Source organism: Polyodon spathula, chromosome 18 (genome assembly GCF_017654505.1).
Source record: "Polyodon spathula isolate WHYD16114869_AA chromosome 18, ASM1765450v1, whole genome shotgun sequence".
NCBI lineage: Eukaryota > Metazoa > Chordata > Actinopteri > Acipenseriformes > Polyodontidae > Polyodon > Polyodon spathula.
In genome coordinates, this window is record NC_054551.1 from 30,156,652 (window position 1) to 30,170,962 (window position 14,311).

A 14,311-nucleotide genomic window follows, 5' to 3' on the forward strand; every position below is an offset into this window, starting at 1 on the left:
CCATGTTTTACATTAATAAAGACACACAAAGGTCTGAAGATCATTCAACAGACATACTTCTCTGTGATACATTTACAACAAAGTCTATATCCATGTTTGTATCCATGTTTGTGTATATTTACAAATAATTAACAAAATACTGAATTTGAGTTCGTTATTATTATTATTATTATTATTATTATTATTATTATTATTATTATTATTATTATTATTATTATTCCACATTGGACCAGCAACTAAAATATCTTAGGATGATGCTTTGCAGTTAGTAAGAAAATATTACCCCTTTTGAATCACAATATATAATTTCAACCTGTTGGGAGTCATAGCGTGGGAGTTAAGTAGCATTTAGATAATTTTCTCAAAAACTGTTCATAATGTTATGTTTCTTTGAAAAATAAAAAAAATAATTTGTTTAAATATTTCATATATAAAGTAATGTTTGTTTCTTCGTCAACTTTTGAAACATATTTTGTTACTGAAATCTATAACTTATATCATTATAAAGTCTTAAAGTCTTGTTTACTTTATTTAGAACAATAGCTCTCTTTGTTTTATAACACAAAATACACGCTGTTTTCTACTTAAACAGAACATCAGAGATGAGAGACTCGATTGTTAAAATGGTTACTCCAGTTCCTGATAGATAATATTTTTTATGGTTATGTTTTTTCTCTTTTTTGTAATTTCTCAGTTATTCGTTTGTCAGCTTTATTTAAAAAAAAAGAAAGAAAAAAAAGAACCTCATTAACCTTTATCAAACGTTAAAAATCCTAAGCAGAATCCGGGCTGTAAGATGCTTCGTTCTCCTACGCAGTGCGCTAGACGCTCAGCCCACGATAGGTTAACATAAGCTGGGATTGGAAGGTGTACCTGTCACCAACTCTTAGATCGCCATTTAATCCAAATAAACACACGAAGAGTCTTTGAGAGTGTGTGCTTTTTGCTTTTGACACAAAAAGGTATTTGACTCAACCAATACATGTTGCACAGGGCCTAGGTTTAATACACAGTGCCTCTGGGGCCCAGTAAGCCACGAATTCCTTCACTTACACACACACACACACACACACACACACACACACACACACAGTGCAGTGCCATGCATATGAATTGTCTTAATTGATATTTTCTGTGTTCTGTTTATAAAAAAAAAAAAAAAAAAAAAAAAACAAGAAAATCAAGCAGTAAACTTTTTTTTTTCTTCATTTAATGAAATTTAAAAGGCACCTAAAGTTTACTGCCTGACTTTCAACCCGGTTCTCCTTTCTCGCAGAATTTCAACAAAATATGCAAGCCTTACATTAAAATGCTACTGTTCGCTGCTCTAAACGGTTTTGCACTGGGAGAAGAAATCTTTTCTAAAAAAAAAAAAACCTTCAAGAAGAGAAGGGCATTATTGTTTTAATCCTCTTACCGCAGTCATTTTAAGACAGGGGTTTTTGGAAGCTGAAATGGCGTCTTGTCTCCCCAATCCCATCCTAAATCCTCCAGGGCCGGGAGAGATTCTAAAGGCAGCACCTTAGCATCTATTAACGATCTCTCTAAAGGCTTTGCGCCGCGCTTTTTGCTGCAATGGTAGGACAAAGCTGAAAAGCAAATAAAACGAACGCTTGAGTTACTCAACTTAATATACACTAAAGAACTGGATCCATACCATTGCTGTACCTGCAAGCAACAAAAAACCTCTAGCTACCTATTTATCTATCTGTAGCCTTTCAATGATGAAACTTTTCTTTCTTTCTTTCTTTCTTTCTTTCTTTCTTTCTTTCTTTCCTTTTTTCCCAGTGCCTGAACAAAACATTACTATTAGCCATTCTCTACCTCCCAGTTGCAAAAAACCAAAATAGTTTTAAAAAGAAAAACTACATTATAGTATAAAGATGCACATGCACCGCGGGCTAGTATGAAAACATGATGTGGTAATCACCTCATTCATATCCACTGAACGTACTGGACTCTTGTTCATTGTGCAACATTCTCCTTGATCTATAACCCCTTATATAATATGACCATTTTCACTTACAAAACACAGATTGAAATCATTACTATTAATAATAATGGAACTACTACACCTACTACTGCTACTGCTGCTACAACTTTGCAAATAGTAATAATAATAATAATAATAATAATAATAATAATAATAATAATAATAATAATAATAATAATAATAATAATAATAATGGAAGCAAAACAAAATTTACAAATTATTTTAGATGTTCTTTCTTTCTTTCTTTCTTTCTTTCTTTCTTTCTTTCTTTCTTTCTTTCTTTCTTTCTTTCTTTCTTTCTTTCTTTCCTTGAAAAAGCAATGTAGCATATTTAGCTCCAAGTTCAGAATCCCTATAGGTATGTACAGGCTAGTTACACCTGGGTGCGTCTGTGTAAATGAATGTATACTATAGTTACAGGCTTAAAGGGGGTGGTCGACTATAGATTTAAAAAAAAAAAAAAAAAAAAAAAACCTGTCTTCCTTGTTTGATTGACAGAGCAAATGGCCACTGACATTCTTGCGTGGTTCCTCCAGCGCCGCGAAGCTCTTTTAAAAATCCTTCTTCAGTTCTTGCCCCGATAGATGGCAGCTTCTCAGATCCTGGGTGACTCGAACAAGCCAATAGAGTGAGCGACACGCAGAGAGAGCAGCGTGCGTGTGTTTGCGGAAAGCGAGAGTATAAGGAGAGGACTCGCAGGCAGCAGAGGCTGACACAGATAGAACTGGACAAGGAACCGAGCTGGGCACAAGACCCCAGTGACTTATACAAACAGCGATACCTTTATATTTAATACAAAGACAAACAAGTCGGCAGCATACAGCGCAGTTTCCTTTCTAAGGACTGTATTGGGAGAGATACTTGAAGGGTAAGACCTTTCGGGATTATTCTTTTTCAAAAAGTGTGCAGAGTTTGAAACTGTCATGTGATTTTAATATTTTTGATTTAACAGGATTTGTATAGAGGCTACAATTGTGATGGCAACTCGATAGACTCCACTTGATACTTACACTGTGTTAAACAAATAGTTATTTACAAATTGGTTTTATTTTGTGATTTGGTGCGGGGAATTTTGCTCAAGGGTGTTTTTTTGTGTTAATATTGGACTACTACAAATAATAGACTACATTTGAAACAACAATAACATAAAATTGTGGTGTATGCGTGTGTCCAAATGTAGAAGTTGGCTAAATATGATTTAAAAGTTTGGGTGAGTTGCTTCATTGTAGCTCTATCCTTTTCCAAATCTGAAAAAGCATACAGCACCAATTAAACAGCTTCATTCATGTATTTACTATGTTTACTGTTAATTATTTGCTCATTGTCTAGCAAGTTGTCACACTGACCTTCCATGGTAAAATCGAGTTGATTTAGTAATAGCCTAACCCTTCGAAATATGAATTTGCTATAAAGCACATTTTAAAAGACACACTTACAAACAACAAAAAATACACTGCCGTACGTTTGAAAAAAGGGCATTACGATCGTTTTTATATACTTTTTTGTTGTATAGTTTGTATAGAGCTTGTCTTGTCTTGCTAGCTTTTGGTCATAAATAAATATTATGAGTGGTGCTAAATAAAGAACAGATTGTCGTCTGTCATGCTCCCACATTGCCCAGGGGCACGAGGCCTTTAACAATAACACTTTCCCTAATTTAACGGGATCAAAGAGCAACACTGTAAATTCATGCCAATTTACATAATGATGTTTTAATACTCAAACAGCGTGGCGCGTTAGAGCCAGGGGCAGCCAGAGACATTTGGCGAAGTAAAAGAGGATGGATAGATACTCAGAGGGGTTTGTAAATATATATTATGGGCCAGGGATGTACAACACGCTGTCATGAAGTCCTTAAAAGAAAATAAACGGAGATAGTCTAACATTTAAATAACGTTTAGGCGCCGCCGGTCGCTGTCTTTAAACGTACAATATCTAAAATGAATAACAACCCGAATATCATTGCATAATTTGACAGCTGAAGGAAGGAAAGTGTTAAAAGTTGTTGAAAGTTTTCTGCTATGCTTCAATAACTGGCATACTTCATATAAAGGTAGCCAATTATTGCCTGTGGGACCAGAACAGATTATCTTCCGGGTATGAATTATGTTAAAAACGAAGGGAGCCGCGTAAGCCACTGTGTCAGTCCTGGTGATAAATGAAGGGCTCCGCACTCGAAACCTATTTCTAACTCCATTAGATGGAAAACCAAATGGGGATCAACGTGCATATTTTACAGGCAGGGATCTCATACATCTCCGCTACGGGAACCCCCCAGGCTATGGGGTAGGAGCCATGAGGCGGAGAGGGGGGGAGAAAACTTGGTCCATTCACCACAAATACTTAGGGAGAAAAGCAAATGTTTAGCAAAGCTCCTTCTGTCCAGTCCCGTCAGCTATTCTCTTATGCATCATCGAGATCGCATCAATCAGAGGCGATGCAGTGACTTAGTTATGTGGAGATAAGGACACTGTACTATAGATTGGTAGGTGAATAGACAGTTGATCTTCAAACTACAGAATTCACGTAGGAAGTATCATCTACTGTTATTTAAAAATGCTCTGCATCACTTTAAAACTTAATATATTGGAGAAGCATATTTGTTTATTGAAATGTTTATTTATTTATTTGTTTATTTATTTATTTTGGTCTAGAAATCCTGTTCAGTTTCAGTATCATGATGTCTAATAATTATGAGATTTGATTATAGGAATGTTACTAAAATGACCGCTGGAAAGTTGCATGTAAATGTGTATAGTTTCCTTCTTTCTTTGTAGCCCTTGTGTTATTGCCTGGAAGAGTTTGAGACTGTGGAACGAATAAACACTTTTTTTTATTTAAATGAGACAAAAAAAACCCAAACAAACAATGGCATGAAAACACCTTTCAAACTAATGAAATGTTTGCAACCAAAGGTAAAAATAAACCAATCACATGTGTTAGCCTACACATATTTTCATATTATTTGCCACATACATTTAGTTATTGCCTATAATATATATTATCCTGTTGGATATTAATTCGTGGGACATTCCACGCGGGTAGATACATATAATGCTTAATTAATATAGCCTAATATCAATTAATAATTGCTGGCACTTATATGTGTAACAGATAGTCTGCATGCATGACATGATAAATATAAAATTTGTTGCGTACTGTTAGGGTAACTCTTGACAATGTATTTAATCTTTCAAGTGTATTGTCCGTTTATAGCCTACTGCTAGGTTTATAGCTACTGCTAGGTCAATGATATTATTAAATAATAATAATAATAATAATAATAATAATAATAATAATAATAATAATAATAATAATAATAATATTAATCTTTGAAACTACGTTTTGCAATAAACCATATTAATTAAAACAAATACAAAACAACTTAGAGAATAATAATAATAATAATAATAATAATAATAATAATAATAATAATAATAATAATAATAATAATTGAAGGAAAAACAATCCAAGCAGAACCTTATTACAGTAGAATCAAGCTGTTTAATAGAAAGCCATGTGTTGCAAATTTAGATTTAGATTTGTTTTAAAAAATAGAGAATTTACAGCTCAGCCCGGCGCGTGACACAGAGCAATACAAAATAATGAGTGCAAATCAAAAACTAATTGAAAACATTACAGGTTCAAATTCAATTATATACCAGGCTCAACCTACCGGGTAACAATGGGCTGACTTCATTATGCACGAGTCTCAGGTCAGTGCAGTACGGTAATTGTAAAAAGATAAGTCTACTGACTGTGACAGTTATGTTTAGTTTAAAAAGGTTAGGACGCGCATAGTTTTTTTTTTTTTTTTTAAAGCATTGAAAAACATTCACTGCGGTTTATTGATTAGACCCTGTAATGAAAAATTAGTATTTCTGAAGTTTTCAGAGACTTTCCATTTCTTCTTCTTCTTCTTCTTCTTCTTCTTCTTCTTCTTCTTCTTCTTCTTCGGCTACCGCTACTACTAATAAGTATTCATGATTTTTTTTGTACCTTTATTGTGTAAATGTCGCATGTAGTTGCATTTTTATGTTTGGGCGTATAATAATGCAAGAAATGACAGAACATACATATTTGAACAACATCAGTAGTCACAATTTATATTTATGAACCCTAATAATTCTCAATATCGACTTTTCCAAATTATTGATATTAATAACCAAAAGCCCAGCCATGCCCGTTGGCGGATTTTAATATTTCGAACTTGTTTTCATTTTTTTTTTTAAAGCAACAAGGCTATATATTATTTTTCTTTTAAGGACATTGTTCTAATTATCATTTAGCCTAAACGTGAAAGCCCTCGAAACATCTCAATTAATACTAATTAGCATATTTGAATATCTCATGTCTTTTGGGAACCCTCCAAATTATTCAATTAAAACGTAATAATTTAAAATTAAAAGTTACAATAACTCAAAAGGTCAAAATGAGCGGGGGTGGGGGGTGAGACTGATCTATAATAAAACCCTAACACGAGTTGCCAAAAGACACACGTACATATAGCCACGAATGTTTATCTAAAATCGACATGAAGTATTGAATTACCTATGAATTATCTTAACGTTTCTCAAAAGTCTACATGCACTATTTACCTACGAATTGTTTTCTACGTAGAGGTCTGTAACAGTAACATTAATTCATAACTGCAATCTTAAATGGAACTCGACACATTTAGCCTATTTAAAATTAAATTTGAACGTTTTAATGGAAACATTCCGACGGAACTCTTGTTTTGCAGTACGAGTCCGCGGACTTCAAACCTTCACTGTAGATTTATACATTTTCCTCGCGGTCCCTTTACGGTTCCGGCTGGTTGACGCTCTAAGATATTCTATTCTGCCAAAGCACGGGATAGTTAATACATATCTAATCATGTCCCGCAGCAATGAAGGACAATTTAAAAGAAAAAAAAAAATCTTTTGAGCCGTTAAAGCCAAAACCACTAAAATATTGAAAGGTCGCATATTAGGTTACTGTAGAAACAAACCTGTTGTAGCCATATACAACAGAATACCCGAAACAAACACTGCTTTGTGAGTTCACACTGAGCATACAGATACTTTACAGTAGGGACCTTTTCTTATGTCAGGGGAGTAATATTGATCAGAATGATTTTTCTGTTTGTCCCTGTTATTTGCCTTCTCTTTACCTTTTTCTATAGCCTATCATATTGTTGTCTGTAACAATCTTTTTTTTATTATTTGTTCTGTTTTAGGAGGACCTTTCAATTTCAAGTATCTGCCTTCACATTTGTTGAAGGTTTTATAAAATTAGACTTTCTTTCTAACATGAACACACATAATTTCAAAAGAAGCACATTGTTAACTGTTCGTGGCATGGAAACACGAACAAATATATACATATATGACTGAATTTTGTGCAGGGTACTGAAGGGTTTCAAGTCTATCAAATCACAAAATGGGATTAAAACTTAAAGGAAGCTAATCATTAAAGGCGTGTACTATGTTAGGCTTTAGACCTTTCTGTCTAGGTGTGTGGAACATTGAGCAACGTCAAGAATGACGTGGTTTAAACGTAATAATTCGATTTTCGAGTGAACCCCTAATATCATCAGAGCATCCTGGCGTGCCTGATAAGCCATTTACCACAGATCGTAATATAATTTAAAATAGCTTCTTAAAAAACAAATACAAATAAGTAAAGGTTTAGTGGGATTTGTGTTACCGCAATCACAGGCAATTTGAGTGATTCAATTCTCTCAAAACGCATCAGTCACACTACATTAACTGGAACACAGCTAATTATCCCAATTAGAAGCCTGATTTATAATTAATGGCTTGAGCCAAGTAATAATTGGAAGTTAATGGATAACGGTTTTGTCTGAGAGAAGATTTAAGCTTTCTTCCTCCTTTCCCTAAAGGCAGCAAATGAGCAAAGAAATCTGTTATTAGCTGATTCAATGAAAACATTTAGAGAGGGAGAGCGAGATCAGCCTTGTGGGATTTGTGCGGACATGGACAATCACACCGGGTCTGGTACTCAGCAACCCCTGGACCCATCAGGCGGTACTTAACTTGACTCAGAGAGATCATTAGTGTCCTACTGGAGGTAATTCATACAGACCAATTTCATAGACCCACTATGGATTCTGAGTTTGAACGTCATGGAGTGCTGAGCATTTATGGCTGGTTTCACAGACCCAGACTAGCACTAATCTTGGTTTACTTTATCTAAGTTAACACTGGGTAGTCCAGGACTAGTGCTAATCAGGGTCTGTGAAACCAAGCAGCAATGTTGAAGTTTTCTGTGGTTCAGGGTGTCATGGCTGTAGAACAGGGCCACTTATTCCCAGATCTCAGACAGTTCCTAACTCTCACAAGGAATGATGCTGGGGTACAGCGGGGTAGAGCTCTCCATTAAAAGTGCCTGTAGTTAGTACAGATAAAGGGTAACCCTTTAAAACTATATCATACAGGTGCATGTTTTATCTAAAGGGAACACACATTCACTTTTTATAGGGGACAAAACCGTAAGTATTTACTGCCCCATTGCTGCAGGGTGGGAGTGAATTCTTGTTTTGCAGATTTTGTGAAATTAGAGGAGTCTGTAGTGCTTGTGGCAAGGATCGGCTTGCCTGCTTGCTTAATGAAATATAAAGATTATTTTAACCACAGTAAGCACAATTTATCTGTTTTTTTTTAAAAAAAACAAAACAAACAAAAACAGCCACCTCCTTGATAAATGGCCTTCTAATTACAACAACAAAAAATGCTTATGTGAGTGCTTTTGAATAATTGATGAAGTCCTTCTTTTTGTATCTCAAGTCTTTTGAAGCATACACACTCCTGAAGTACGGCGCTGTTCAGGGATCCTAGACTAAATGCCTATAGTTTTATCTTGCTTGTCCTCCCTTATATAACTGGTTAACTTGCACCACAACAAGGAAACACAGAGTCTACTTGATCTATAAAATGCTTATGCTCCAAATGTATTTTTTTTATTGTATTGTACAGCATACAACACACTCTGGCAGGAAGACATCATTTGAAGAGACTTTTAAATACCCTGTGTGCTGACAATGCTGTATTTCACTTGTCTTCCCCAGGCAAGGTAACCATGCAGCACTATGGAGTAAACGGTTATTCTCTCCATGCCATGAATTCCCTGAGCGCAATGTACAACCTCCACCAGCAGGCGGCGCAACAGGCTCAGCACGCCCCTGACTACAGGCCCTCTGTGCATGCCCTCACCCTGGCAGAGAGACTGGCTGGTAAGGAACAGCTTCATATACAAAGATCTCTTGTGGGTTGGATATCCGGCCTCTCCAGAGGAATGGTTTAACTAGGGAGGTGTTCAGTGCTTTGGGGTGCTCTGATCGTCAAGGGTTCTTATGTCTTTGTTCCAACCAGACCTCAAAAAAAAATGTAATTATTATAATGAAGCCTGATCTTAATGTACTAAATACTGGTTAGCTGAACTTTAAGCCCCACATTAGTAAGGACCCAGTGCATTAAAATGGATTACATAATACCTTTCGTTGTTCAAAAGAGTGAATTTGCTTTCCGGCTTCTTCTTCCACATTGTAGAGAAGGTGTTGCAAGTCCAGTATACTTATTTAGGTAACACTTTAAATATAATTCCATTGGAATTCCAAAATAATTCCAGTTGTTATTCCTATGACATTCTATTGGAATTCATTATGAATCTGTGGGCACTGTTGTATGTTACACCAGCAGCAGAACTAGAAAATCTGCATCAAATTCATGAGCCACTTGTGTAGTATTTCTATGATATTTCATAGCAGCCTAGAAAAAAACTTGACACACTACAGAATGATGTGGAGAGAGGCACAAGATGCAGGAGCTCTGGGGACCTTTCCTTTAATTAAACTGGCCACTTCTCTTCTTTTCCAACGGCTGTACATTTCAAGACATCATCCTGGAGGCTCGCTACGGCTCCCAGCACCGGAAGCAGCGTCGCAGTCGCACCGCCTTCACCGCACAGCAGCTTGAGGCGCTGGAGAAGACCTTCCAGAAGACCCATTACCCTGACGTGGTGATGAGGGAGCGCCTGGCCATGTGCACCAACCTCCCAGAGGCTCGCGTGCAGGTACACAGGCTATGAGAAATCATTTTTATTATTGCTTTTTAAAAAAGGAATAGACACAATGCTATTTCTAAACAATAAAAGAACTAAAGATCTAAACTAAAGCAGTCTTGCTGATCATTGTCCACTCCACACCCCACATTCAACCGGAAGTAAGACTCACTCACCCATGCGTGCAATGCAACCAGAGAGACAATCCTATATGCGGCGTGCTGGTCATGAAGAAGGCAAAATTACTGTACTAACAAATGTATCTAGAAAGGTGAGGCAGATTTCAAGGCAATTTAGTTTTAAATAAAGCACAGTTTGTTTTTCAAGCCAAATGTCTGAGCAAGCTGCAGGAATGCATTTTTAAAAAAAAATAAAAACAAGCTCTATGTTAACCCATGTTTTCATGGATGTTTTTGCTACAGTTTCAATTTAAATGGTAACTTCTTTGTAGTGTTTGTATCATTCTCCAGATTGAGGACGTAGATAGCAGGTGTACACATTTATTAAACATTTGAAAACTCATTTCCAGAGTTATGGACATTTCAGACTTATGAACAACCTCCATTCCCAAGGTGTGCATAACTCTGATGATACTCTATATATATATATATATATATATATATATATATATATATATAGATATATATATATATATATATATATATATATATATATATAAGAACAAACAGGAACTAACATAAACTTTTAGTCAGCTGTGACACTCAAATGATCTGTGATTTTTTAAGAAGTCAGAAAGGCCCTGTCCAATTATCGTTCAATTTCACAATTTCTGCCTTCGTTTCTTCCAGGTTTGGTTCAAGAACCGCCGCGCCAAGTTCCGCAAGAAGCAGCGCAGCCTTCAGAAGGAGCAGCTGCTGAAGCAGAAGGAGGCAGAGGAGGGGACTCCGGAGGGGAAAGAAGAGCTCGCTGCTGCCACTGCCACTGTCTCAGAGTCCCAAACACACCCCTCCTCCTCCTCCTCCTCTTCGGAGACTGATCGCCCTCTCCACACCCTGGCAGCAGAACTCAGTGTGGAGGTTAACGTCACTTCGGCCGAGCAGTCCGGCAGCGAATCAGCAGCTGAGGACCACAACGACAAAGAGGAGTACAAACCACAGAGAGAGGAGCCAAAATGTGACAAGAGCCCCGCCCCTGGAAACAAGACCCCGCCCTGCAAGCGGCTTAGTCCCAAAGCAGGTCAGTAAGCAGCTCTTGAAACTCTTGAAAGTGGCTAATAACAACTTCTACACATGCCAGCCCTTTTCATGTCACCTCACATCCTAAGCCACACAATCCCATGGCCCCATTAGCTCTTTGATTATCCAAGAATCCATCTAGAGACAAAGTGTTTCCAACAGTGGAGAAAGGAGTGTTTTAGTGCTAATGAATGTTCATAGAGCTACGTAGAGCTGACCATGGAGTGCTTAGCAATTTTTCAGAATTTGATTTCTCATTTTTACCATAAACACCCTGTGGAACTACTTTTGAGGTAGAGATTTGGAAATACAACTGCAATGTTTGCAGAACTGGCAGTTACTTTATAAAGAAAGGATTTTCTCACTATAAAGGTTACTGTTTGTATTTACTGTTGACACCACCAGTGTTCATCTGCCAGTCCAGGTGACATCCATCTGCTAACAAGTCTTTCACCTGTCCCTGCATCCATAGGCTTTCACTCCTAGCAGGTTCTATTGATTTCAAATGAAGCAATTGTCATGTCATGACGTATTCCAAACCTTATTAGTATGAACTACCGCTTTACATCTACCACATACCTGAGTTTCAAACAGTCCAGGACCAAGTAGTATCAAACACAGATTTCAAATACAGGTGTTCCAAATAACATGGTTTCAGACTATTCAGACTCTGGGCTCATTGTGACATTGTGTTTGGGAGGGCAGATAAGCATTAGTTTATTTGTATTACATATCAAGAATGTACATTTTCTCTCTCCACCTCCACAGACTCTCCTATCAGCGTCACGGTAACCCCGTCTTCTAGTGGTGGCAGCAGTGGGATGCCTCAGAGCAACTCATATTCCTCGTCCCCACTCAGCCTCTTCCGTCTCCAGGAGCAGTTCCGGCAGCACATGGCCGCCACCAACAACCTGGTGCACTACTCCTCCTTCGACATGGGAACCCCTCCTCCAGTGCCGTACCTGGGCATGAACGTCAACATGACGGCGCCACTGGGATCCCTGCACTGCCAGTCCTACTACCAGTCCCTGTCCCACGCCCAGCAAGTGTGGACCAATCCCATTCTTCAGGCTTCCAGCAGCATTCCCAGCCTGAACAGCAAGACCACCAGCATCGAGAACCTACGGCTGCGAGCGAAACAGCATGCCGCCTCGCTGGGCCTGGACACTCTCCCCAACTGACCTCCAGGCCCGCGACTGGACTGAGGGGCCAGGCAAGGGATGCCCTTGCGACTCTCTGTGACATCTTCTCTGCCTCCCATGTGGAGCAATCTTATAGCTATAGCACCCTGTACTGTGGAGAGCTTGTTTTGTTGCAATATGAGTTTTATCCCTTTTAGTATCCACTCCACGATTGCACAGAGCAGAGGCTAAAGAGTTAATGCTTCTGTTGTGGTTATGTCACAGAGAGCTCACAACCTATGAAGGAAAACATTCACTTTATTTATCCACGGTTTCAATTTAAAGAAACAATCCCTCCTAAATGTTCAGTGTGTATACAGGAAGTTTGTCTCTGGATTGTAAAAAAGTGAACCCTGAAACTATACCAGTAAGAAATGATCTACTGTCCACTCCCTGTACACCAACGGGAAGGATTCAAGATGAGCTGTTTTTTCTGCTGTACTTACAGTCATTAGTCACAGGAGGCAGCAGAGAGCTAAACTGGAAACTATTCATTGTAACTACCTAATGCACACACACTGTGTACCTAATTTTATTTTTACTGAACAGTTCGGTTTAAAGTGCAGACTCTAGTGCTAATGATTTCCCGGCTTTGTAAATAGCTTTGTTTATCGTCCCTGGGCAGTGTGTTAAAGTCAGTGTTGCCTTCTTGAAGACTGTGAAAAAAAAAAAAATGGAATTATTTTTTAATTTCAACATTATAATATTATCTGAGAACAAAAAGGAAAATACAAGTAACACAAATTCTTCAACAACAATGTAATGTTTTGAAAAACAAACTAACAAAACTCGTGTCCCTCACTGGGCCAGAGTGTGAGAGGAATAGTCTATAAAATCCATGTTATTTATCGTTAGAAATGTAAGTGGTCTATCTGAGCCATAGATATGGATTCTGTATATTATTGTCACTGGTTTACGTGCCCTTGTTAATCTCAGAACATAAAACTTAGGTCGAGTATTAAGGCAATGGCAGCTAAAGACTGTCGCATAATGTCTGACATATTCTAAAGTGGACATATATTTCATCCACTTAATTGGTAATATTCCTAATAGATAGTCAAAATAACAATCATAAGATCTGCCTCCTTGGCTTGGCCGAGCTACTTTATCATGCGTTCTTATGGCTTGGTTCTAAAGTGGGTTATGATGTTAGAGGTACAGCTTTTTACATAAATTGCATAAGTTCTGGGTGAAATATTAGACACTCAATTAAAAAATGTGAATGCAAATTTCATGAAGCAGCTGTGCATTATCAGACAAGCGGGTCATGTACTTAAGCACTTCCTGCGTGGACAGGAACTTCCCCTGAAAGCACGTCTTACTAACCAGGAATTTCTGTCTCCCCTTTCCTGCATTTTCTTGTTGAGGACTCTGAGTTCTTTTTTTAAAAAAATTGTAAACTATTTTATATATATATATATATATATATATATATATATATATATATATATATATATATATATATATATATAAAAACACCTATCTTCAAATGTTAAACAATAAGGGAAGATAACGACTCTCGTTCAGTTGCAAGGTTGAGAAACATACCTTTCTTCATACTAGGTTATCTTGAGTTGGCTTTCAGTCAACCAGTTAAACATCTGTTAATGATAAGATTTGAGTCTGCCCATAGATTTCCATTCCAGCTGAGATGGGTCGCACATCCTATTAGAGTGGCAGCAGACACCAGAAAATTATATAAGACCAATTAAGGTTTTCCTAAGTTGATTACGTATGTTTAAACGTGATGATATGTTGATTAATCCTCAATAAAGTTATTATTTGAAGATATTTATACACAGTAGCCCTTTGAGTGTGCACTGTTACTTACAAAGAGGTGCTGTCTTCTGTCCAAATGAAATATGAGTTCAGAAATG

The 14,311-nt window shown here is 37.3% G+C and overlaps 1 protein-coding gene across 1 annotated transcript; it reads left to right on the forward strand.

Annotated features, from left to right (window-relative positions):
• Positions 1–2,627: 2,627 nt before the first annotated feature.
• On the forward strand, positions 2,628–13,795 carry LOC121331261 (diencephalon/mesencephalon homeobox protein 1-like). The gene is made up of 5 exons (XM_041278534.1): positions 2,628–2,861; positions 9,066–9,230; positions 9,891–10,069; positions 10,867–11,254; positions 12,022–13,795. Exons 2-5 carry the CDS (start codon positions 9,077–9,079, stop codon positions 12,432–12,434), a joined length of 1,134 nt encoding a protein of 377 aa, XP_041134468.1. The 5' UTR covers positions 2,628–2,861; positions 9,066–9,076; the 3' UTR covers positions 12,435–13,795.
• The last annotated feature ends 516 nt before the right edge of the window (positions 13,796–14,311 follow it).

Coding starts and splice junctions, on each gene's coding strand:
- LOC121331261 (XM_041278534.1), top strand. CDS start 9,077: ATGCAGCACTATGGAGTAAACGGTTATTCTCTCCATGCCATGAATTCC. Junction 9,231..9,890: donor CCTGGCAGAGAGACTGGCTG/GTAAGGAACAGC, acceptor GTACATTTCAAG/ACATCATCCTGGAGGCTCGC. Junction 10,070..10,866: donor TCCCAGAGGCTCGCGTGCAG/GTACACAGGCTA, acceptor CGTTTCTTCCAG/GTTTGGTTCAAGAACCGCCG.